Here is a 26,700-nt window from a genome sequence, read left to right as displayed (position 1 = left end):
TTAGCCATAATCTAGTTTTAGATGTAGGTGTTGTGGGCCAGGAGATTTTTAAGTTAAGGAATTACATTAATTCCAGATTGAATTAATTGTTTTCAGTTTACTTTTGTATAATTTTTATCTTTTTCGTAATGGCAGAGTGAAAGGAGTGAAAGGTAGATAGTTATATGTTTTCCATGGTTGACTATGTAAAAATTATTTAATTGCAGGATAGCCATCTCTCAGATTATTTTTTTCCTATTTGCAGATATTTTTGGGTTGCTCACAACATTTAATATATAGTTACTTTTATATTATCAAAGTAATAGGCCAAGGGTATCTTTGTAATTTCAGCCTATTATTATTTCACTTGGATGGCGATTTCTGGGTGTGAAAAGAACAAGCCCTCACCTTTTCAAGAATTCATACTAGGTAAGTTAAAGGAGATACTTGCCCCATTGCCTGTGTATTAGTCCATTTTCATGCTGGTGTGAAGAAATACCTGAGACTGGGTAATTTATAAAGAAAAAGAGATTTAATGGACTCTCAGTTCCACATGGCTGGGTAGGCCTTAAAATCATGGTGGAATGCAGAGGATCAGCAAAGGCATGTCTTCCATGGCGGCAGGCAAGAGAGCGTGTGCAGGGGAACTGCCCTTTATAAAACCATCAGATCTCATGAGACTTATTCACTATCACGAGAACAGCATGGGAAAACCCATGCCTATGATTTAGTTTCCTCCTACTGGGTCCCTCCCACGACACGTGGGAATTACGAGAGCTACAATTCAAGGTGAGATTTGGGTGGGGACAAGAGCCAAACCATGTCAGCCTACAAATTCTTAGTATTGGACAGCTGTTGTTGAGGATATGATGCTATTTCCTAACTCATTCAGGACTTTGTTAATGTTTGACTTTTAATAGACTATCCAACATTGTATATTTAATGTTTTAATGAGATTGGAAGAGCCGTAAAATTCATATGTTGCTGGAAATGTGGGGATGGAAGGTACTATAGACAGAAGTTTTACATCTGAGGAAACTGAGGTCTGGAGAGAATGATCTCTCTCAAGTCATTTACAACTTAACGTCATGGCCAAGACCAGACTCAAGTCTGTAGCTTTGCTAGTTTAGTGCTACTTGTAGTATACCGTGGTCTCTCTACAGCAGTTCTGTAATGGATCCATTCTCCCGTGAAATCTTCTCTGTGAAATATTTCCTGTTTTTTGTTTTGTTTTGTTTTGTTTTTTTGAGATGGAGTCTCACTCTGTCACCCAGACCGGAGTGCAGTGGCGCAATCGCAGCTCACTGCAAGCTCCACCTCCCAGGTTCATGCCATTCTCCTGCCTCAGCCTCCCAAGTAGCTGGGACTGTAGGCACCGCCACCACGCCTGGCTAATTTTTTTGTATTAGTAGATACGGGGTTTCACCGTGTTAGCCAGGATGGTCTCAATCTCCTGACCTCTTGATTCGCCCGCCTCAGCCTCCCAAAAGTGCTGGGATTACAGGTGTGAGCCACCGTGCCTGGCCACGTTTCCTGTTTTTGATGAAACTTGAGTTTTCATTAAAAACCTTACATTGACAGGAATATTGGCTAAAAAATACTATCTGATATTAATCTTGTTTAGTTCTTAAGCACATCTACTAAAAAAATTTTTTTAAATGTTTATTTATTTATTTATTTTGAGATGGGGTCTCACTCTGTCATCCAAGCTGTAGTGGCGCGCTGCCGGCTCACTGCAACTTCCACCTCCCAGGCTCGTGTGATCCTCATATCTCCACCTTCCGAGTAGTTGGGACTATAGTTGCGTACCACCATGCCTGGCTAATTTTTTGTATTTTTGGTAAAGATGGGGTGTTTTAGTCCGTTTTCACACTGTTGATACAGACATATCCAAGACTGGGAAGAAAAAGAGTTTTAATTGGACTTATAGTTGCACATGGATGGGGAGGGGTCAGAATCATGGGAGGAGGAGAAAGGCACTTCTTATGGGGTGGTGGCAAGAGAAAATGAGAAAGATGCAAAATCAGAAACCCCCGATAAAACTAGATCTCGTAAGACTTACTACCACGAGAACAGTATGGGGGAGCCACCCCGATGATTGAAGTTATTTCTTACCAGGTTCCTCCCACAACATGTGGAAATTATGGAAGTACAATTCAAGATGACATTTGGGTGGGGCACAGAGCCAAACCATATCACGGGGTTTTGCCATGTTGCCCAAGCTGGTCTTGATCTCCTGAGTCCACCCGCCTTGGCCTCCCCAAAGTGCTAGGTTTACAGGCTCGAGCCACCATGCCTGGCCACACCATTGAGTTTTTACTTCAGCTTTTGCAACTTTTATATTTTGAAGTTGTATTTAGTTCTTTTTAAACATCTGCTTAGAGTCTCATCTTTGTTCTTACAATCAATTCATTGTCATTTGTTGACACATATTAGACATTTGTTTTACATCCTGTGCCTGTTAGTAACTTTTTGAGTTTCATTCTGCTGTCTGCATTTCTTCATGGGGCTCTTATTCATGGGGCTTTCTTTTCCTGTGTGTTTTTGTAATTTTTGATTTATGAATTCAAATCTCTTGGCATTGTACTTGTAGGAATTCTTTGTGGGTGGATTGAATTCATCTCATTCCAGAGTGAATTTGTGATTCTGCCTTTTGTGGAGTAGAAGAGGTGGAAGGAGGGCACTCTCAATTTAGGATTTCTTTGAATTCTCTACTGAGGTGTTTTTTTTTTTTTTTTTTTTTTTTTGATCACAGTTTGTGGAAATTTGGGTCACAGACTTTTAGAAGGGCCTAGTTATAGTTATGAGTTTTGGAAGATACTTCTTCTTTCTTCCTGTCTCTACTCCTAAGTGCCAAGGACAAGTCAAGCAAGTTTTCTTGCTGTTTCTTGTAGTGTGGGATTATTACTGGTTCCCTTTTACATTGAAGAGAAACTCTTTGGAGATCTCGGCTTCATGCTCATATCGCCTGTTGTCCTCCCTACAACAGGGAGTGGGCCCTAAGTTTTAGCACCTGTTTCCTGCATACCATTCCATTCAGCTGCTGGAAGAGAATTTAAAGGTCGCTAGGGTCGGAAAATACCGGCAGTGGGAAGTCTTTGATGTTTGCTTATCTCTCGTAATTACCCCATCACTTTGTTTTTTGATTCCTGCAGATTATTTTTATCACTAGCTCAGTTAATAGTTATTTTTCAATTTCACCTATCTTTTGATTGTTTTCATCAGAAGGGCCTGAGTATCTAATTACTTATTCATGATGAATTCTGTAGTAAGGGTACTAAGTCTCATCTTTTGCCTAAGTTACAAAAATGGGCACAGAAGTCAGAAAAAAATGTCTTCTTCCATTTGTGTGTATCATGTGCTCAGACAAAAATAAATTAATTCTGATACCTATGAAGACTCCAGAGCAGAAGTACTACTTTTTTTTTTTTTTTTTTGATGGAGTTTTGCTTTTGTTGCCTAGGCTGGAGTGCAGTGGCGCAATCTTGACTCACTGCAGCCTCAGCCTCCCGAGTAGCTGGAATTACAGGTGCCCACCACCACACCTGACTAATGTTTTGTATTTTTAGTAGAGACGGAGTTTCGCCATGTTGCCCAGGCTGGTCTCAAACTCCTGATCTCAGGAGGTCCACCACGCCTGGCCTGGAGCAGAACTTCTTAACTCACCATCATGCCTTCCCTTTATCCCAGTAAAGAGCCACTGGTTTCATAAAAGCTATTGTTAGCTTTGATAGGGTCATACTTCTTAAATGTGGTAATGGAGCTATTATTATTGAATGTTTACTTTTTCTAGGCTCACTTTAAATTTTTGGGTGATTGTGTGACTATTATGTGATATGATAGAATTTGTCAGCCTTCAACAAAATCCTTCAGGAATGTCTTAAAGATGGTTGCAATCGAACAGCAAAATTTTGACTTTGCAGTTGGTTTTCACCAGTTATGTCTAACTTTGGTGTTGAAAACGCTGTTAAATTTAAAAACAACTCAGCAGAAACCAATTGCTTAGTATAATCTTTTGCCTTTTTAGTTAGCATTAGGCTAGAGAGAGGAGTGTACCCTCATCATTTCTGTTGAGGAAGACCTTGAATGCATGCAATAAGCATGCTCCTCCTGCATCTGCAGAATCTGCTGCACAGTCATTACCACAGGAAGGCATAGTTTATGGTGCTGTGCCTTAGTTTAGAACTGTAATAAGGTGAGTACTGTTCCTTCTTTGTACTTTTCATTTCAATCTGCTACCGTCAGTCTGTCCTAACCATCATTCTTCAAGCTGTTGAATTGTGGGCTTGGCTTGGCGTATATTGATTGTCGTTCCCTAGAGTTTTGTGTTAAAACAGTAATGTCTTCAGAAGCATTGATGAAAGTCATCGGAAACGATGGAATGTTGACTGAGAAGGAATTTTAGAAATCACAGAATCTTTTAATTTTCTGAATAGTTTTAGCCATGAAAATCTTAGTTCATGTAAAGGCTTACTTGAAAACTCAACAGAAAATTTGTAACTGGGAGTTTTGAAAATCACTGAGGATTCTGACCCTTTTATTTTGCAAATGAAGATTCTTAAATCCAGAAAGGTTAAATGATGATCTACAGCTCTTTCTACCTTACCACTCTTGGCCTACTGTTCTCAGATTTCTGAATTGGATTATGGTTCTGCTTTGTTGTTAGGCTGTGTGGGGGAGTACAGTGATGATACCTCTGGGGGCCGCTTGAGGGAATTGGCTCCTGTCTGCTAAACTAAGGAGGGTATCTATTTTTTTGTTTTATAGCTGTCTTGTTTTGTCTTCTGATTTTCCTCTTGTCATTTCTTAGCTTTTGCACGGAGCAGAAAAGATGTATTACTGTGACTGTTTTCTTTTTGTTTGAAGGGAAGGGTAAGAAGAGGACCAACATTTATTGGACACCTGCTTGTGTGCCAGGCGCCACCAGCTGCCTTAGAAAAGTTAAAATTCTGTTAATTTATAGTCACCCTATAAAGTAGTTGCTAACATTTTTCTTTAACAGTTGGGAAACTGAGGCACAGAGAGACAATACCTGACCCAAAGTTGAAACTACTGTGAGGACAAGGGGGTGGGAGAAGAGCTTACTAAGCAGGCATGAAAGTACGTGGTACATATGGTGACAGGTGGACATGTGGGGTGGTTAGAATACAAGGCGAGTGGCGTGTGATTCGGCTAACAGTGGAGGGATCATCTTCACCCGTTAGCTTGTTCTTAGTACATCTTAAAGGCCAGAAATGCCTTCCTAAGATGTATGCACTGGTATTTTATTGTTCTAGATAGGTAAGTATTTGAGGTTGTATTTTGCTTGATGGCACCTTTCTTCTGTTTTGGTGGGGGGAAAGGATTATACTCATTTGAATAAGCCAGTATCAGTTTGAATTTTTAGGACAAGTGTTAAAAACCCAGGTTTGTTGGTTATTTTCAACATATATGAGGGACTTTTGAGCTGGCAGGGTGAGGGGTAGTAGGGCTTGCCATATTCCCATCAGTTTTTAGTGGATCGTGAAATTGCTGTAATAATTGAATTTAGTATTGTTACGACATATTGCTATCCAAATTTAGAAATAAATGATATCTATTAACTAGTGATGGTATCAAGGTTTTATATAAAACCGAAAATTGATTTCCCAAGTCAAAAAAATAAAGACAGTATCCTGTATATATGAAGTGTGAAGTGCTGGTTGGCTGGAAGATATTAGAAGAAACGTCTTGTTTTGGTGGAACTTGACTGCCAACTCACCATGTGCCTTTGTCAGTCCTCCTTTTCAGCCTAGAGCTGTCAGGAAATTGAAGACTCAGTGTCTAGCAAGGGTTCTGGGCTTCCCAGGTTTAGGAGTCTCATGCGGGAAGGAAGCAGCAGATGTGGGATTCTGAGCACTGGTGCGTTGTTGACTGTATGCCCGGTGTAGCTGAAGAGGCGTGTTGTCTTTGCAGCTCTTCAGTGTGACATTTGGGTATTTTTTGAGCAATGGCCTATCAGTTATACTTGTCTAGTATGTTTTCCTGGGAATTTTCAAGGTAAACATATTCAGAGTCATATTAACAGAATTGCTTTTATTTCCCTTTCAAACTACATTTTAGAGTCTATTTAGTTGTATCTGCTTATGTGTCATCACCCACCATGGTGCTCAGGGCCACATTTCTCCCCCTCCCTTTCACATGGTCCTCACGGACCACAGGTGCACAGAATTGAGTTGATCACACTCTTGAAACCGTGACACACTATGATTGTCTGTGCGAGGTCATTGTTTCTTGGATTTTGTTTTTTTCTCCTTTACCCCATTCCCAATTCCATGGCCCATCCCTCTTCCAGCACCACTCAGGTATATAGTATATTTAATATACATTCTGCAGTCTACTTTCCGTGTGCTATTAAACACACACACGTTGGTGTTTTATGTTAATCTAATTTTTCTTTTTTTCATTTAACATTCTGTTTTTGAGATGCTCGTGTTTCTTTGTGTAAACCTAGTTCATTTATTTTGGCTCTACTATGTAGTATGCTGTCACATTTTACGTATCTGTTTCCCCAGTGATGGACCATCTAGACTGCTGTCAGCTGCAATCATAAATGATACTGCAGTGAACATTCTTGTCAACTTCAGTTCTGTGTAAGAATTTCAGGTTTATACTTCAGAATTGCTAGGCCACTGAGCATGTGCATATTTATATTTAGTTTCACAGAAGTTTGGCTCTCAGAGATGTGTGCTATCAGATTACACTCCTGTTAGAGTACATGATACAGCAGGAAATTTCATTCATTACTTAGAAAAAAAGAACATGTTGTGAATGTAATGCCTTGATCCAGGCTTTGGTTCTGTGAGAAAGTTCCTATAAACCAATTTTTAGACATTGTCAAAAACCTTTACTCTTCAATATCATTCTTTCTCTTCTCCTTTTTCATTTCTTTGTGTTAGGTAGCAATAGGGATCACAGATAGTTTTTTTTACAGGGTGTCTCTAACACCTGTGTAGTTACGACAATATTACGAACATGCAATCGTGTAACGATGAGGATATGCTGTGAGAAATGCTTCATTAGGCCATTTCATCATTGTGCATGTGAACATCATAGAGTGTTTTACACAAACTGAGGTGGTAGAGCCTACTGCACGCCTAGCTAGATGGTAGAGCCTATTGCTTGAAGGCTGCAAATCTATGCAGCATGTTCCTGTGTTTTCTAGGCAGTTGTAACACGGGAGTAAGCGTGCATCTGAACGTATGTAAACGTAAGAAAGGTACAGTTAAAAATACAGTGTGAAGGATACAGACACACCTGTGTAGGGCAGCTCCGTTGTAATCTGATAGGACCAGCATGCTGCAGCCCGTCATTGACTGAAGCGTCATTGTGTGGTGCATGGCTACTATAAATACTAAGGTTTTCGTTTTTCATTTTACAGGGCGCCAATGCTTCGGCATTAGAGAAAGAGATTGGTCCAGAACAGTTTCCAGTCAATGAGCACTATTTTGGATTAGTCAATGTAAGTATCCATTGGTACACTTTTAGAGTCATGTTTGGAAGGAGTTTTAAAAACGATGAATGCATTTCATAAGTTATTAAAGAAAAATTGTTATTTTGTATTAATAGAATTAAATGCCAAGAGACTTGATTGGGAATTTTGAAATGATCTTCAAGGGAAGGGAAACAAAGTTGCCTGTTTTTTTTGAGACAGAGTCTCGCTCTGTCACCCAGGCAGGAGTGCAGTGGCACCATCTCGGCTCACTGCAAGCTCCACCTCCCGGGTTCAGGCCATTCTTCTGTCTCAGCCTCCTGAGTAGCTGGGCCTACAGGCACCTGCCACCACGCCTGGCTAATTTTTTCTATTTTTAGTAGAGACGGGGTTTCACCGTGTTAGCCAGGATGGTCTCCATCTCCTGACCTCGTGATCCACCAGCCTTGGCCTCCCAAAGTGCTGGGATTACAGGTATCAGCCACTGCGCCCGGCCAGTTGTCTCACATCTTAAAATCTTAGAGATAGAATAGTTTCTAACTTGTCAGTCTGATTGTCCCTATTTTGTCAGAAATTTATCATAGCCAAAATTTAGTGTTAATATATAGCCTAGTCCAAGTGAACTCTTGATTCTTTGAGAATGATTTACTTGACTAAGTGGTAGAAATGTACAAGTATAAATTTAGCTGTGCAAATCCCTCCATGTATCTATGGGGTATTTGACAATTTGCTTCTGTCATTGTACCAGTGCTAGAGATATAAAAGTGTGAAATGTGGGAAAACAGTACATCCCAGTTCTTATGGTGGTAATTCTAGTAATTACACATTTTTAAGACTTTGGGAAAATTTGAGAAGTTTACCTGAATGTTATCTGTTCTGAGTCACTGGGGGGTATCACAAACCTGTGCTATATAATTGTTGTGGTAGTTTATTTTATACTGTTGAACTGTACTATTAGGTGAATCCATGGCAGGTGTTTTAAAATGCATATATTGATAAAATAAGTAACACAGTTAAGTTATATTGAACAGATTGGTGGACTCTAAATATTAGTCCATACATAGGGCATGAGATGGGTTTCTGGTGGATTTGAGGAAAGCAGTTGAAGTGATGTGTGTGATTCCCTGTGCTTTGGGAATTGTCTCTGTGCACTATGCATATAACCTCTAACAAAGAGTCATCACTCCCCTACCTTTCTCTCTCTCCAGAACAGGCTGTTCATTACTCCTCTCATTTACTTTTTTCTGGAATTTAGCCTTATATTCTAATTTAAAAAACAGCATTTCAATTAGAATTCTTAACAATAAAATTAAGACAAGCAGGAGAGAATAAACTTACTAAGAGACCATCAGAGGACCCTTTGTCTTTATCCCCTAGAGAGATTCATTTGATGAATAGAAATAGAACTTCTGGTCTCTGTGCCTCGTTATTATATATAAAATTAACATATCTACGGGGTCACAGCTCCAACTACTAAAGGTTGGTGAACATTGTGAATTATACTCAGAAATAAAACTGTGGTCAGAGTAGATGCAGCAGAGCTAGTAGAGTGGTTAATTCCATGCAGCAGGCTGAAGTGTGGTGGTATGATCACAGCTCACTGCAGCCTTCACCTCCTGGGCTCAGGCAATCCTGCCTTAGCCTCCTGAGTAGCTGGGACCACAGACACACACCACCATGTCTGTCAAATTTTTAAAAAAATTATTTGTAGAGATGGGATCTTGCTATATTGCCCAAGCTTTTTTTTTTTTTTTTTTTTTTTTTGAATGGAGAGAAGGAAAATAACCACAAATTAAATTAGCAGAAAATTAAACAGAGTGGTTGCTCTTAGTGCTTTAATGACAGCCTGTTTTCTGTTACTTTCAATTGTAGATATTTTTGTCTTGTAAGAATATTTTCACAGATGATGGCTCTTATGGCAGCTTACTCTTAATGAGGGATAATTACCTGTCACAATAATTTGTATAATACATAGAATGAGGATTTCCTCTTAGCTTATAGATACAATGCTATTCCTGATATTATTGGAAGTAAAGAGGAGAAATACTGGTGTGACTTGAGGAGTTTTGGATGGGGAAATTTGCTGTAAAGTATCCCACTTACAAGCCAGCTGTTTACATCGTCAGCTAAATTCTTTGAAGACAAGTTTTAACTGGCTAAATCAAATTGCCTTTTTTCCTTTTATATTGTAGCTGGTTAGTACTTATTTTAGTAGAGCTGATAGAGAGTGATTTAAACCACAGTTTAGTGTATCTTTCCTACTTGTAATATAGTCTGTGCATTGTTTTTGAATAGCTTTTTTTCATTGTTTTATTGTATGGTTGTTTATTAATTTTCTAATACAGGTGGGCCTCAACACACAAGCGGACTGGCCGCAGTAACTCCATTTGCGAGGGTGCTGTGAAACGTGCTTTTCCTGTCTTCTGAGGTTTTAAGCTGTTTGTTTAAAAAAAAAAAAAGGAAATGTGCTTCCCTTCAGAATCTTTATTATACAATTATGATTCCTTTTCTAGTCTATCATATAAAAGGCTATTTAACCTGAATTGCTTCTAGTCGTTAGTTGGAGCAAGGTCCATTATAGAAATAAATAAATGAAACTTCCCATTTTTAGGTTATAAAGTTCATTAGGGCAGGTGTCTCTTGGTTCTCTTTTCTTTTGCATTGATTTCATTCTCATTCAGTTTCTCCCCGTCTGATGGCTATAGGTTACTTGAGGTTTACATTGTTGGAGAGTCCAGAGAGTATCCATATCAAACCTGGCAAAAGAGCTCCGGCCCAGGTCCTCTGGCTAGACTGTACCAAGTGTCCAGCCTGTTTTAGGGGCTGTAAAAGCGCTCTGATTGATAACACAACAGTAATTTGCATAGAGAAGAGAAAGCAGTTCCTACAAGGAAGCATGGGGCAGTGGAGTAAGAACGTAGGGTGAGGGAGTGACATCCATTGGAGTATGAAAAGAAGACTTCTGGGTTAGGTACTCAGTGTCTGGTCTACTCTGCTGGAGTAAGAAGAGTGGTGGGTAGGGGAGTGTGGAAATACAAGGTTCTAAAATAGGGTCACCTAAGTAAGAACTGGTTGGTGGAAGAGGGCATTCCCTTAGAACATCTCAGCATGTTCACAGAACAGGCACCATCACCCAGGCCCAGCGTGGGGGACAGGGAGGAAGTTGTGCTTCTACAAAAACAGTTCCTTTTCACAGTTTTATTTTTTGCTTTTTATTTATCTGGATTTGTTTGTTTGTTTGTTTGTTTTTGGTTTTGTTTTGAGAAAGGGTCTTGCTCTGTCACCCAGGCTGGAGTGCAGTGAGTGATCATGGCTCACTGCAGCTTCACCTCCCTGTCTCAAGCCGTCCTCCTGCCTTTACCTCTTGAGTATCTGGGACTACAGGTGCACACCATCATGCTCAGCTAATGTTTTAAGGTTTTTGTAGAGACAGGGTCTCACTATATTGCCTGTGCTGTGGTTGAATCCCTGGTCTCAAGTGATCCTCCTGCCTCAGCCTCCCAAAGTGCTGGGATTACAGGCATGAACCACTGTGCCCAGCCTCAGTATTTAGACAAAGTAATGCTATTGACATTATGATGGTTAAAACCAGTAGTCTCCAAATAAAGTGTGTAAGATGATCCATTGGGAATGGGAAGAAAATATTAGAATTTATGATGTTTATTTTTTATCTAGAAATGATAGACTAAGCATTATTCTTAACATAAGGATGAGACTGGTGCCTATACTCTATCTGTATATGATATGGTTGTATGTTACTACAAGTTCCATGATGTCAAACGGTTGATGGCATCACCCTCACTCATTTATTTCTGCTGTGGCAGATCTATTATAATTTAAATGTAGTTTTAGAGAATTATATAATTTTAGTTAAAAGGTTGTTTTAAAAGCAACTATTGGCTGACCACAGTGGCTCATGCCTTTAATCCCAGCACTTTGGGAAGCCAAGACGAGAGGATTGCTTTGCACCCAGAAATCTGAGACCAGCTTGGGCAACATAGTGAGACCCTGTCTCTAAAAAAAAAAAAAAAATGCTGGGGGCATAGTGGTGCATGCCTGAGGTCCCATTTACTCCAGAGGCTGAGGTGGGAGGATATTGAGCCTAGGAGGTTGAGGCTGCAGTGAGCTGTGATCATACCACTGCCCTCCAGCCTGAGTGACAGTAAGACCCTGTCTCAAAAAAAAAAAAAAAAAAAAAAAAGTAGCTATGAAATGATGAAGGGCCAGGAACTGTTCTGAGTGTTTTACGTGATGATTCATTTAATTCTTTGAGAAATTCTAAGAGATAGGTGCTTTATTGCCCCCTTTTTGCAGATGAAGAAACTGATAAACAGAACAGTTTAGTAATTTCCCAAGGTCAGATAGTGGAACCAGACTTGAACCTAGACAGTTTGGTTTCGTATACTATGTGCTTCATTACTGTGCTGGGGGGCTCTCAAGGCAAGCATTTCCTAAATGGATTCAAACTAATTTGGTAGATAGGACTACAAATTGGATACTATGATTTAAAAAGTAAGGGTAGGTAGTGAGACTCTCCTTCCCTTGTACCTATGTATCTTTACAAAGGTATCTTTTTCAGTTTTGATAGCCGTTAAAAACCACATATCCAAATAACTGAACATAAACCCAGACTATCAAATTACTGTTTTAAAATCTAAAACCTTTACAAAAATATATACCCAATCTCCTTGCTCTCACTTAAAACTAATGTTTTTTTCATGAAAATAACAGCTTGTGTAATAAATAAGACAAAAATCTAAAATGTGCATATCCTTAATTGCATTCCTTTACATTTTTAATATACATAATATAGTACATATAATTTATAAATATGTGTAAGGGCTGTGCGCTCAAGATGGTCTTAGTAGTAGGTATATAAAAAGTATTTGCGGTGGGATGTTTGTTAAGGTTTGGAGAAAAAGGCATTAGAGAAAGCACGTTGAAAGCAAGAATGAGATTGTACTCACTAAGCAATCAAAAAATCAATGACCAGACCTCGAGTAGGGTGGCAATTTTTAAAATTTCCTCTCCCTGATTTAAACTTACCTTTGATCTTCAAAACCAGCTGAGATAAAACAGCATAGATTTCAGCACTAAAGCAATGTTTTTTTGTTTTTTAGGAAATTGAGCATTCACAAACAAGAGTATAGAGAAAATCATCCCAGAAAACCTTTTGCACGAAGGCTGTACTCTTGAAAGATAATTTTTAAGTCTTAGGACCTTGAATGAAAGTTAATATTAAAAATCAAGAAAATTGAAGGAAAAGTTTCAAAATTATTAATAAGATTGAAAGTTAGCTTATTCTGGAGAAAGAGTAGTACTTTCAACCTTTAATTTTTCTTTAATGGGATTGAGGAAAGTAAATAAAAGAAGACTAATAGCAGGCCTCAGATAATTGATCATAATGTTACTGTTGCTTTATATTCCGAAGATGAGCAAGTCATGTTGGACAGAAGTGTGAGCCTGACTTCCAGTAGTCTACAAAATAGAGACTCCCTCTAGTTTTTTAGCCTATCCTATTTGCTTCTTGTATTTTTTAGAGATAGGTCAATCCTCATTATCATAATATTTCTGATATACTCCGAGATGATCTCTTTTGCTTTCATCTCCCTACTCAGTGGAAGTTGTTCAGTTCCCCTGTTGGCTATTCCAAAATACGAACATTGTCTGTTCTCTTTAGTTGATATAACTACATTTGTTGGTCATTAGCTTGATTAGATTGTGATACAAATACAGGTGTTTTTAAGACAAATTATTCAGGATACTGGGTAAATTAATCTTAGTAACATTGTGGATGCTGTTTCAGGTGTACTTAACCCCTGGGTAGGGTGCATTGAAGTGTATCTATAGTTACATTTATGATCATGATACCAGTACGCTTTAATCACATACCTCTTAAGCATCTCTTTTTCTGAAACCAGTGCTTGTCTCCTACTAGCGGTGTGGATGTGAGAAGTCATTGTCCTCCCTAGGTCTCAGGTCCTCAGCTGGAGAGGGCTTGGATCTCCCAAGCCTCTTCAAAAAGTTGGTAACTCTTGTTTCAGTGGGCAGAGGGATCTTATTTGTTTAATCTCTGTGGAAAAAAAGAAACATATTCAGACAATTAGGAGATTGAACATAGCAGAGCTTTTAAAGTTTTTCCCTGAAATTATTGGCTCTGCCTAGTCTCTGTCTTCCCTATGAATTTATCTGGTTAGGTCCTTTATTTGCTATGATTTTGACACATAATGACATGATGACACAATTTACCTCAAAGATTAAATGCCTCCTTTGAAAAGCTAGAGTAGGATAGGTAAATATAATGAATCACCATGAACCCATTAACCTAGCTTGAACAATTACCAATATTTTCATTCTCTTCCACTGACCTTTTTTTTTTTTTTCCTGGAAAAGGAAATCCTAGGTATCATGTCATTTTGGCCATAAATGGTACAAGTTTAATTACATGTCTCTAAGTGGCATGAACGTTTTAAAAAATATGATCATCTAATGATCACGCCTAACAAAGTCAACAATTTCTTAGTATCATCCAATGCTGTATATATTCAAGTATCTTCTTTTGTCTCAAAGATGACTTTTTTTTTTTTTTGGAAACGGATTCTCACTCTGTCGCCCAGGCTGGAGTGCAGTAGTGGTGCCATCTCGGCTCACTATAACCTCCGCCTCCCGTGTTCCAGCGATTCTCCTGTCTCAACCTCCCGAGTAGCTGGGATTATAAGAGTAAAATGCCCAGCTAGTTTTTGTATTTTTAGTAGATACAGGGTTTCACCACGTTGGCCAGGCTGGTCTCGAACTCCTGACCTCAAGTAATCCACCCACCTCGGCTTCCCAAAGTTCTGGGATTACAGGCGTGAGCCACTGTGCCTGGCCAAAGATGACTTTTTATAGTTGGTTTGTAAATCACGATCTAAGTAAACTCCAGCATTTACATTTGCAGTTTGATTGTGGTGTCTCTTGAGCCCTTTTCAAACTTTTTTCAAGTTATCCATTTGTGGAGAAACGAGGTCATCTTTCCTAGAGACTGTTCACATTTCGAACTTGGCCCTTTACTTCTTTGTGGTATTGTCTCTTTCATTGCCTGACTGTTGACTGTCTTGTAAATTAGTAGTTACACGTAGAGACATGATTAAAGTTTAGTGGTTTTGCTTAAGGCAAGAGTACTTCATAGGAGGTAAGATATATTAAAAGACACACATTATTCAGTTGTTCACTTTCAGCGACGCTGAAATGCATGGGGGGTTAGGTCTGATCCCTCTGTTTTAAAGATCCTCATCAGCTTTTAACCTAATGCTTTGAGCATCCATTGATAATTGTTGCTTAATCCATTATTTACAACCATTTCTTCTGATTTTATTCACTGGACTTATTTTATAAACAAAAACTTCCTTCATCAACTGTTTAGTGCCCCTGAAATATGGTTCTTATGAGAAAGGCAAGATGAATCTTTGATGTTTTCCTTTTATATGTTAGTTTGCAACTGTCAATGGAGACTCATGAGGGTTTCTTTTTTTAAAATATCATTATGTGTATACACACACACACACACACACACACACACATATGTATCTTTTTTTGTAGAGAAAGTCTCATTCTGTCGCTGAAGCCCGAGTGCAGTGGCACCGTCTTGGCTCACTGCAGCCTCCGCCTCCAGGTTCAAGTGAATCTACTGCCTCAGCTTCCTGAGTAGCTGGGATTACAGGTGTGCGCCACCACAACCGGCCAATTTTTGTAATTTTAGTTAGAGATGGGGTTTCACCATGTTGGCCAGGCTAGTCTCAAACTCCTGACCTCAACTGAGCCACCTACCTTGGCCTCCCAAAGTGCTAGGATTACAGGCATGAGCCATTGTGCCCGGCCTAAAATGTCATTTTAAATTTATGAATTTTTATATAGTGTGTTTTGATGCATTGCAGTAATCCTTTTGTATTAAAGCTGACACTTATATTTAAGATACCCCAGGCTAATCTTGCACATTGTACATTTCTTATCCCAGATCTTGTATCAGCCATATCTTCAAGGTGTCCGAGTTCCTTTGGATGGGAAAAGGGTGTTTAGAGAACACAATCTGGGTAAAGGAGAAACTTGTTGCTGCCACACCTTTTCAGTGGACAGAGTTTGAAAACACACACACACAAACATACATGCATACATACAGACATACACTTTCAGAGTTATAAAAAAACATAAGTTTATATTGATGTTTCCAACTTAAGTTTACAAGGCTTTTACTTTTCTGATTTTTATTATAGCATCTTTTTTTCCTTTACATGAAAAATTTTGTTTCCTAAGGGTATTAACATAATTCCTTGTTTGCTTTGTCCTGTGATATAGCTACAATAGTTTCAAAATAACAATATCAATAAATTTGTTTTTTTGTTAGTTTGTTTTTGAGACAGAGTCTTGCTTTGTCTGCCAAGCTGAAGTGCAGTGGTGCAATCTTGGCTCACTGCAACCTCTGCCTCCTGGGTTCAAGCGATTCTCATACCTCAGCCTCCTGAGTAGCTGGAATCACAGGTGTATGTCATCATGCCTGGCTAATTTTTGTATTTTTAGTAGAGATGGGGTTTCACCATGTTGACCAAGTTGGTCTTGAGCTTCTAACCTCAAGTGATCCTCCCGCCTCGGCTTCCCTAAGTGCTGGGATTACAGGTGTGAGCCACTGCATCTGGCTAATAGATTTTTTTTGCTGTTTTTTTTTTTTAAACAGTTAGACTCTATCTCATTAGGCATGTATGGTAAACATTCTTTAAGTCACCTGAAGTAATTCTTTTCTCTGTATTTCTACCATTGAATCCATATACATTTAGGTTTTATTTTTGTTTTTAATTTTAGAAATTGCTTTTTTTTTTGAGACGGAGTCTTACTCTGTCACCCAGGCTGGAGTGCAGTAGCACATGGTCTCTGCTCACTGCAAGCTCCGCCTCCTGGGTTCACCCTATTCTCCTGCCTCAGCCTGCTGAGTAGCTGGGACTACAGGCACCCACCACCACACCCAGCTGATTTTTTGTATTTTTTTTTAGTAGAGATGGGGTTTCACCGTGTTAGCCAGGATGGTCTTGATCTCCTGACCTTGTAATCCGCCTGCCTCGGCCTCCCAAAGTGCTGGGATTACAGGTGTGAGAAATTTCTTTATTTTAGAAAGCTGGAGATAAAAAGTAAATGTTTTATAACCACTTACTTTCAGAGAATTCTCATTTTCATCCATCTCTCCATTATTTTTCCTCTCCTATAAATAACCATTTTTATTAGCTTTTTGTTTATCTTTCCTCATTTTTTTTAAAAAAAATACAAACAAATGGTCTGTGGACATACATTTGATATCACCCAATCTTAAACATTTTTTCTCTACCTAGCCTTTTTAACTTAATACTGTATATACTTGATCTCAGCCCATAGTAAAATATGAGAATTGTCCTCATTCCTTTTTTATAGTTTCATAGTGCTCCCCAAATCTTCATGACTGACTTTTAGGTATTTTATTAGCTAGATTTTAGAGCCAGTGTTGAACGAATGGAAGGGAAAAAGAAGGCAATACATATTTATCAAACTGTGTGTCATTTACTTTATAAAGTAGGGTTATTTCCCTGCCCCCCAGTTACTAGAGTGGAGAGAAATAGAGTTCAGTAAGATGTAGTGACATACTCCCAATGACATGGCCGGTAAGAGAGAAATTCATAGTTAAGAATTTGATGTCTTTCCAATGCTTCATGAATACTGTGACTTGGCATTTCAGTGATTGTTAGACTGTCATACTGGTGATTTTTTCATGTAACATTTCAGGGGATCTGGTTTTTTTATTTTTTGTTTTTAAGTATTTTAATTTGGTTGTACCTAAGAACCTGATAGAAAACTTTACTTTTGTGATTTCTAAAGAATTTTTGAGAGTTGTATTTTAAAATGTATAATATAATGCAGTCAGTATTATAGTAACAGCAGTAACCACTTGTCATCTCTTTCTGTTCTCTCAGCCATACACCGGGAATTTCTCTCTTGAAAATGTGTTGCCCTAAATTTAACAAAACTTTTTTTTTCTGTTGCAGTTTGGGAATACCTGCTACTGCAATTCAGTTCTTCAAGCACTTTATTTTTGTCGTCCATTTCGGGAAAAAGTTCTTGCATATAAGAGTCAACCTAGGAAAAAGGAGAGCCTTCTTACATGCTTAGCAGATCTCTTCCATAGCATAGCCACTCAGAAGAAAAAGGTTGGAGTAATACCCCCTAAGAAGTTCATCACAAGATTACGGAAAGAAAATGGTAACTCTACTTCCCACTGTATTAATGACATACTAGGAAGGTTAAATATAGTGTGCCGTAATTCCAGCACTTACTGAGCATCATCTGTATGCCTGATAACATGTTAGCTGTTGAAGAAACAAAACTGACACTCCTTTCTTCAAGGAGGCACTCGTTTAGTGAAGAAGATAGTCTCACAATAAATTAATACAAGATACAATTAATGTTTGCATTGCGTTATACAGAGATAAAATTATGTGTGGCAGCAAATGAGAAATCACAGTTTCTCTTTTTGCTTGCTTGGCTTTTCTGTCAAGAATAAAGGGTATTTTTTTTTTTTCATGCTTATGCATTTGTTGTTTTCATAATGCTTTCGTGTGTGTTAACTCATTGGATCCTTGCAGTAGCCTTAGATAGAGAGCATGTCATTTCCCCCATTTTAGCTGTGAAAAATCAAAAGCTAAAAAAGGCTTGCCAGGAGCCACACTCCGGGGAAAGATCTAGAAAAGACCTTTTGGCTTAGGGTAGATAAGTTTTAATCCCCCATCCCCTTTTAAAACTAGTTACTGAGTAAGCCCCACCTCCCTTTGCTCTTTTGAAATATTGTTCATTTAATTTTCACATGCCAATAAGTTAGACATTATCACCCTATGAGATAACTGAGGCTCAGAGAGGTTAATTTGTCCAAGGTCCCACAGAGTTAGTAAGTGGTGGAGCTGGCATACAAACTTACTTCTCCCTCATACGTAAGCCCAGGGTTCTATCTCATGTGGGACACTGCCTCAAAAATGCAAATGGAATTTAGATAACATGTAGAATTCTGGTTTTTATTTAATGTAGGCATTTTAATCATTGTAGAAACAAAATTGAATGGCATTTTTAGTTGATTTGTTACCTGTTAAATAGATGCTCACAAGCAGGATTTGAGAAGTCTTTAAGATTGATTATTAAATACCCTAATGTGTAATCCTGCCCTTAAATTAGTCAGTTGACACTGTACACAGTGAATTGAGGTAAGCCTGGATCATATATAGTTCCCTGAAATATGAGATGACCCAGAAATAGGCTATAGGCTATTATTCTTGAATTTGATACATTTGTTGAAGATTTGTTCATTTTCCCCACATACACGTGTAGAATAATTGATTAATTGCTCACAAAAATACATTTTGTTTCCCCTAATGAAAGCTAAACATATATACTTTATTAGATTACAGATCTGTTTATCTTGTTTTTTTTAGAAAATCAAATATAACCTTAATGCTCAAATGTGGATTGAGCAATTAAGTCTTCTCAGTCTTTTTGTGTGCGTCTGTATGAAACTTTAAAAGTTTTGTCCTTGTGGAAAATTTATGTACTTGGTAATTGAACATGGCACCCTTTCTCAGTGACTTTATTAGTATTTTAAAAATGTTTAGTGCCTGGACATGGTGGCTCACACCTGTAATCCCAGCACTTTGGGAGGCCAAGGTAGGAGGATTGCTTGAGCCCAAGAGTTGGAGACTAGCCTTGGCAGCAAAGCAAGACCTTGTCTCACAAAAAATTTTAAAAATTAATCGAATGTGGTGGTGCACATCTGTAGTCCCAGCTACTTGGAAGGCTGAGGTGGGAGGATCGCTTGAGCCCAGGAGGGTGAAGCTGCAGTGAGCCCTGATTGCTCCACTCTCCAGCTTGGATAACAGAGCAAGATCCTGTCTCTAAAAAAAAAAAATCAGAAGTATGCAGCCCATACAGAATATACATTATTTCCCTTTTCATTTAATAGTACATTTCTCTTGGCCTTGTTAACCTATCACATGTGCTCTTTATACGATGATTTTATTTTAGTTAGGTTGACCCTCATGCTGAACAGAGGTAAAATACAGTTACATACTTATGGCTTTATATGTTTGTTTGTCAAACCTGGGGTATTTTTATGGTGTTTGTTATTTTTTCCAAATGGGCTTTTTTTCTTTTCCTTCTCTCTCTCTCTCTCTCTCTCTCTCTCTCTCTCTCTTACTCTTATTTTTTTGGTAGAGACGGGGTCTCATTATGTTGCCCAGACTGGTCTTGAACTCCTGGCCTCAAATGACCCACCTCAGCCTCCCAAAGTGTTGGATTACAGGCGTGAGCCACTGTGTCTGGCCTTATTATTATTATTTATTATTGTTTTTAATAGTTATAGTTACCAATTTTTTTTCATATTTAGGCAGATTAAATTGGTAACACAATAGAGTTCTTAAATACGTCTTTGAAAGAGACTGATTCTAGAATATTTATTCTAAGCCCATCTTCTCTTAAGGTTTGCTTAATTTTTCTAAACTTCAGAAATAATGCTTAATAGAAAAGCCATTTTTTTTGATAGAAAAGCGTTTTTATTATTTGGTGTTACTGACATTTGCAAATATGTTTTGAAATATATTTTTTGCTTTTGAATTTTCCCTTGAGAATTGTGTAGAGAAGAATATACAAATCAAAGAGGATTTAATATATTATTCATTGCATATCTTTCCTTCTGAGATTTTGTTTTAAATCTTTAGAAAGTATGTTACTCATTTCAGTATTTCCACTAATTTTCACTGGTGGATGGTTCTTACTAAATTAATTTCCTGCCATACTATGTTAAAAACTTTTATTCTCAATAGCTATTAGCCCCATATTGTTTTAACCACCATTGCTTTATGTTACTAATCTTTTTGGTGTCTCTGGAAAGAACTGATTTTAATTTCTATTTATTAATGAATTTTTGTTTTCACAGTTTTAACTCATGTTACCTAATCATAGCGTAAGAGGACAGTTGCACAGTGCTCCTGCATAGAGTACAGGAACACTGGCTCCATGCATGTTGCCTGCTGGTGGGATGGATGCTAGCTGAGTGTTTGAGTAGACTAATTATGATAGATGTATTTCCTATTGTGTGCCAGACACTGTCTAGGAACTGATGATACAGAAATATGCCTTCAGGTACCTGACAGCCTCGTGGGGAACCAGACAGCCATCAGTTGTGTGATGTAATGTGTCACTGTCACAAAAGAAAGAAGACTGGGAGAGGGGACAGAGGATGAGGGAGTTCCTAGTTCATATGTCAGTCGTTGGGGAATGTCCCTGATTAGGTAATGTTAGATCAGAAATTTGAAGACATCATTTGAAGATCTGAGGCAAAAATGTTACCGTCAGTAAGAAGAAAGTGCAGGTTGCCTGAGTGCTTGAAGGATGGCAAGAAAATTAGCATGGCAAGAGTGGAGTAAGATGAAGATAAAGTCAGAAGAGCAGGGGCCTAAAGATTGGGTTTTCTTTGGAAAGCCGTGGGAAGCCATGAGAGGGTTCTGAGCAGGTGGATGGTACGTTCTGATTTGCTTGAGAAGACCCTCTGGCTGCTGGGTGGGCATGGGCAGCATGAGAATAGAGACGGGAGACCAGCCTGGAGGCTGTTGCAGTACCCAGGTAGGAAATGGAGTCATCTCTTTATAGGTCCTGCCTGTGGGTGATCTATTATTTTGGAAGAAATACATCATAGGTTGGTGATCTGATTGTGTTAGCTAGAGTGTACCCTCAGCTGGCCTGTTTGGGATCGTTTCAGGTGGGCCTGAGGACCACATCAGCTGGCATCTGTAGCTGTGTGCTCTGCTTCCTGAATCTGAGCAGTGTCAGTCATTTAAGTTATTGTTTGGGGGCAGATCTACTTTTCTGTCATCATCTTAGCTGTTTCAATCCCTATTGTCCATCCGTCCATTCATTCATTCATTAAAAATTGGGAAAGACATCTCATTATGTGGCAGGCACTGTTGTCAGTCCTAGGGATACAGCAGGGAATGAGCTAGAAAGGGTCCTTGTTCTTAAGGAACCTGCATGGATATAGCAGCTTTTCATGTGCCGTGGAGAGATACAAAAACAGATAAATTTAAGTCCTGGTCTCCCTCAAGTGACGAAATTTCAGTTGCTCACAAATAATACCTATTAAATATATTGGAGTAAATAATTTCTTATGTTTATTTCAAGCAATTCTTTTTCTCCAAAAGAGCATAAATGGTATTTTGTGTAATGAGAGCTCATAGCTATTTCTGAATTATGAGGAGAACATAACCGATTTTTAAGCAGTGTTTTTCTTTTTTTTTTTTTTTTCATTATTGTTGCAGCTATATCAGGACTATAGTAGTTTATAATCATACATTTATTTAATAATGAAATTGTCTGTCTCTCCCACTAGACTGTCAGTTCCATGACGGAGGGAACCCATTTGTTTTTGCTCACCATTGTATTCCCAGCACATATTCCAGTTCCTGGCACATAGTAGGTGCTTACTAAATATTTATTGAATGAGTGAATGAATGAATGAAATTGTTTAACTTCCAAAGCAAGTTTGAAGTCCACCTTTCCCATTATGCTACTTAGCAAAGAAGAAAGCAAACCATAAGAAAACCAGGGTTTTACAAACTAAATACAATATAGTTCACAGGGATTGTCCTGAGGTCCTTTATCAGTGTTAATTTGATGTTTATGCAGTCCTGGTTGATGTTTTTAAAACTATAGTGGCTGCTTTCAGGTACAGCAGAATTGTTGCATATTCAGTATACTCTAAGGAAAATTGACTATAAATAATTTTCAAAATATTTCAACAAAAGTTTAAAGATTATTTTTTGGTTTCCTTTGCATCTCATTTCCAGAGCATTCATGTCGTTTGAGGTATTTTTGTGAATATGAAATCGTTGCTCTGTGTTAAAAGAGCATCCAAAAAAAGATGTAAATTTTTAAAAAGCAAAAACATTTGCACATTTTTGCTTAAAAAGTAATTATTTTGAAAAACATGTATATGCTAAATAATTTTTTTCAACAGGGAAATTAACAGGAAAATTAGGCTACTTCAGATTGTGGCATCAAGCCAATAAAATCTTTTTACTAGTTCTCCCTGATTATTCTTCTTTTTAGATTCCTCTAGGACTTTTCCAGTTGGTTTCCAACTTTTCTTAAGCCCCTCAACTCAACTTTAGCATAATTACCTTCCACTCCTTGTCTCAGTAGACCTGTTTGAGGTGGGTGGTTCCAGATTAGTGACCTGGAAATGGGTGGGTGAGTGAGAGAGAAAGGTTCTTGAATTGTAAGGGATTGAGGTACATGCACGTCAGGAAGCTGCCTAGACACTGACATGTCAAGGTTGGTGCAGGAGGCGGAGCGGAAAGAGAAACCGTGAATCAGGCTGTCAGTGGATGAGGAGGAGGTTGGGAGATAGCCTCAGAGAAAGGAGGGTTGAGGGTCATAGTATGGCTGGATCTTGGGCACTTTTGTGATTGAGAGCAAGTAGCAGTCGGAAACTAGAAAATGCCAAAGGTTGGTAAGGCAAGGGAGTTTGTTTAGAGCAGAATGCAGGACCTAGAGAGAGCAACTTAGAAAGGGTTGGGAACAAATAAAATCCCGAGGATGAGAATGGAAATAAGGTACAATAAGCAAATGAGAGTAGCAGAGGATAGGAGATTGAGGTTGAGAGGGGAAGTGTTTATTACTTTCAGGGATGGAGGATTACTGCATTGAGGGGCAAGGTTAGATAATTTACTTCAGTTAGCTCAGCGGTGGTCTAGACTTTTCCAATTGGTGAAACCGTGTGAGGTTCTATGCACAACTTGGCCCAGCCTTGGAGGGATGGAGTGGACTGCTGAGAAGATTTTTTGAATTTCAGGCTCAGTGTTGGGAGAGGTTGCATAGGCTTCTGCTCTGAGCAGGATGAAGGGAATGGCGTCCCGGTGCTTTAGATCTACTGTCTCTTACGGACAAAAACCCACACAATGTACCAAATTCAAGATTAGTTGTTAAGTCCACGGAGGCCACTACGGAGCACTTAGAACTCATGACTTTTATTGCTCTTAAGCATAACATGGGAATTTTGCTAAAAGCTGATGGGTCCCTCAGGCTAAACTTACAGCAGAGAAGTGAACTGTGGCTTAGTTGGGCTTCAGTTGCATTCTTAATATTATTGTACTTTATTTGAGACCCAAATTTGTGGAATGGATTTGGATATATGAAAATAACTAAATAATGAACATGAAAAAATTATTGTGAATTTTACCATGTAATGCAAGAGATGTCAGGGAAAATTCCTAGGGAGAAAGATTCAGGGTCTATAAATTAAACTTGTCTATTTGCAGTGTGAAACTGAAGGAAAGGAGACTCAGTGGGTTAAGTGAAGGGAGCTGACTTGAACTAGGTAGATTTAAATGGAACTGGAACAGACTAGACATGCAGGAAGTGAACTTTTAAAATTGAAAGAGTTTGGAAAGTAATTGTATATGAAGAGTATGCAACAGACAGGGAGATTGCTTGAGCCTAGGAGTTCGAGATCAGCCTGGACAACATAGCGAGACCCCCACCTCTTAAAAAAATTGTGTAACAGGCAGGGACAGGGAGCGAGGAAGTGACTTTTTGCATGGAAAGCTCTATTTTATTTTTAAGCATACAAATAATACATGCATACATTCTTATAATAAAATTTCAGTACCAAACAAACCTAGAAGTTGCCCTGAGTACTCTGCTTCCTCCCCAGCTTCTTAGTCTCATGTTCCTTTGAAATACCCTGATCCTACCAAACCGTTTTCTGTGTATTTAAATACATATGTCCAAATAGGAAGCCACAGTTACATTTTTATGGGGACTTACAGTGGTTGTTTCTTTCTCTTTTTTCTTTTTTTTTTTTGCGAGACAGAGTGTCGCTCTGTCACCTAGGCTGGAGTGCAGTGGCGTGATCTCAGCTCACTGCAACCTCCACCTCCCAGGTTCAAGTGATTTTTGTGCCTAAGCTTCCTGAGTAGCTGGGATTATAGGTGCTTACCACCATGCCTGGCTACTTTTTGTATTTTTAGTAGAGATGAGGTTTCACCATGTTGGCCAGGCTGGTCTCGAACTCCTGACCTCAAGTGATCTACCCGCCTCAGACTTTCAAAGTGCTGGGATTGCAGACGTGAGCCACTGCGCCCAGCTGGTTGTTTGTTTTTCGTGAGTGGGATCCACGTGTGTTTAGCATCCTTGTTTCGCTTTCTGTCTTGGAAGTTTTGCCATGTTAATTCATATGGAACTGCTTCCATTTTAACCGTTGCCCAGCATTCCCTAACAAAATTATAGCATAATTTAAATAAATCATTCTCCTGTTGATAAACATTTAGGATATTTTCAGACTTCTGTTATAAATAAGCAGCCGTATTTATGCTTGTTTCGGTACGTGCACAGATACTTACCTGGCATCGACACCTGGGAGAACGAGGTTGCATTATTTTAAATGTGTTACCAAAATTGCCTTTACAACACGCCATGCCAGTTTATGCTCCCAGCAGCAACAGTTGAGAATGTCCATTTCTCCATACTCAAGCTAACACTGGATGGACACTAAGTCAGTTTTTATTGTGCCAAAGTGATGGGCAAAATGATATTTTGTCATTGTTCTAATTGTTATTTCCCAGTCCCTTGTCATATATTATATAGGCATTTATATTTCTACTCTGAATTGGCTATTATTTTCCTTTGCCTATTTTTTAAATTGGTTTTTTCTTTTCTTGTTTTGTAAAGGGGTTTTTTTTTTTAATATTCTGTATATGAAGCCTTTACATAGTCTGGATATTAATATGCAAATAATTGTCCTTGTTTGTCACTTGTCTTTATTTATGTTGACTTTGCCATACAGAAGTTCATAATTTTTACGTAGTCAGTCTTTGATGTGTTTTGTATTTTATTCAGTAGCAACAACAATATAGGTTGAGCATCCGTAATCCAGAAATCTGAAACTTTTTGAGCTGCAGGATGCCACATGGGTGGCTGAGGTAGTAACAACTTTACTTTCTGATGGTTCAGTGTACACAAATTTAGTTCCCTGCACAAAGTTTTTAAAAATACTATATAAAGTTGCACTCCATCGTGGGCAACAAGAGTAAAACTCCGTTTCAAAAAAAAAAAAAAAAAAAGTACTATATAAAGTTACCTCCAGACTATAAGGTGTATATGAAACAAATGAATTTCATGTTTAGACTTGAGTCCCATCCCCAAAATATCTCATTATGTGTATGCAAATGTTTTCAAATTTGAAGCAGTGTAAAGTCCCAACCACTGCTGGTCCCAAGCATTTTGGATAAAGGATACTCAACCTGTAGTGATACTGCCAATATTGTTACTGTGGTGGTTGTTGAACAGAATACAAAACCTATTGTTGTATTCTAAGCCCTTCTAATCTTTCTACCAGCCTTGTGAGGTGTAGGTGCTGCTGTGAGCCCCATTTTTCAGATGAGGAATTATGGCACAGGGAGGTTGAATAAGTTGCCTATGCCACGCGTGCAGTTAGAGGTAGAACCATAGCACCAACCCAGACAGCCTTGCTCTAGCAGCTGTGTCCCCCACCCCCATAAATAGCTTCACTCGTTCCCTTTCTGTTTTTACAATAACTTTGCAAAGAAAGATGGTATTCTGGATTTTTTGTTGTTGTTGTGTTGTTTTGTTTTGTTTTGAGATGGAGTTTTGCTCTTGTTGCCCAGGCTGGAGTGCAGTGCAGTCTCAGCTCACTGCAACCTCCACCTCCCAGGTTCAAGCGATTCTTCTGCCTCAGCCTCCCAAGTAGATGGGATTACAGCCATCCACCACCACGCCTAGTGAATTTTTTGTGTTTAGTAGAGACCATGTTGGTCAGGCTGGTCTCAAACTGTACCTCAGGTGATCACCTGCCTTGGCCTCCCAAAGTGCTGGGATTACAGGCATGAGCCACTGAGCTCAGCCTGCTTTTTTTTTTTTTTTTTTTTTTAACTTACCATGGGATTGAACATTTTCTCATGTTTCTTAGTCTTTTGATTGTTTTTTTCTTATCAATCAATTGCAAGTCTGTTGCCCACTTTGGTTTTCTTTTATATGAGATTTGCTTTTATATGTTGAAAATGTTAATAATTTTCAGATTTCACTTTTTTAGCTTTTTAAAAGATTTCTAATACATAGAACTTAATTTTATATAGTCATATCTGTATCTCTTCTAAAATGTAGTTAATTCCTTTTATCTTAGACTTTCCCTAAATTTTTTTCTAAATTTGTATGCATTCATT

General features: G+C 38.5%; 1 protein-coding gene across 3 annotated transcripts in view; it reads left to right on the top strand.

The window, feature by feature from the left end:
• USP12 (ubiquitin specific peptidase 12) overlaps window positions 1-26,700 on the top strand; it is a 162,403-nt gene that overhangs the window by 105,466 nt on the left and 30,237 nt on the right. Inside the window, exons 2-3 of one of the 3 annotated variants that reach the window (XM_008021792.3) lie at window positions 7,379-7,459; window positions 17,470-17,683. In XM_008021792.3, the coding sequence (XP_008019983.1) occupies window positions 7,379-7,459; window positions 17,470-17,683 (295 nt within the window). Of the gene's footprint in view, window positions 1-7,378; window positions 7,460-17,469; window positions 17,684-21,830; window positions 21,932-26,700 lie in introns of those variants that run through there. The other 2 variants (XM_037986883.2, XM_037986882.2) reach the window with 2 other exon arrangements.

Source organism: Chlorocebus sabaeus, chromosome 3 (assembly GCF_047675955.1).
Source record: "Chlorocebus sabaeus isolate Y175 chromosome 3, mChlSab1.0.hap1, whole genome shotgun sequence".
NCBI classification, from domain to species: Eukaryota; Metazoa; Chordata; class Mammalia; order Primates; family Cercopithecidae; genus Chlorocebus; species Chlorocebus sabaeus.
This window is presented reverse-complemented; position numbering and strand designations above follow the sequence as displayed.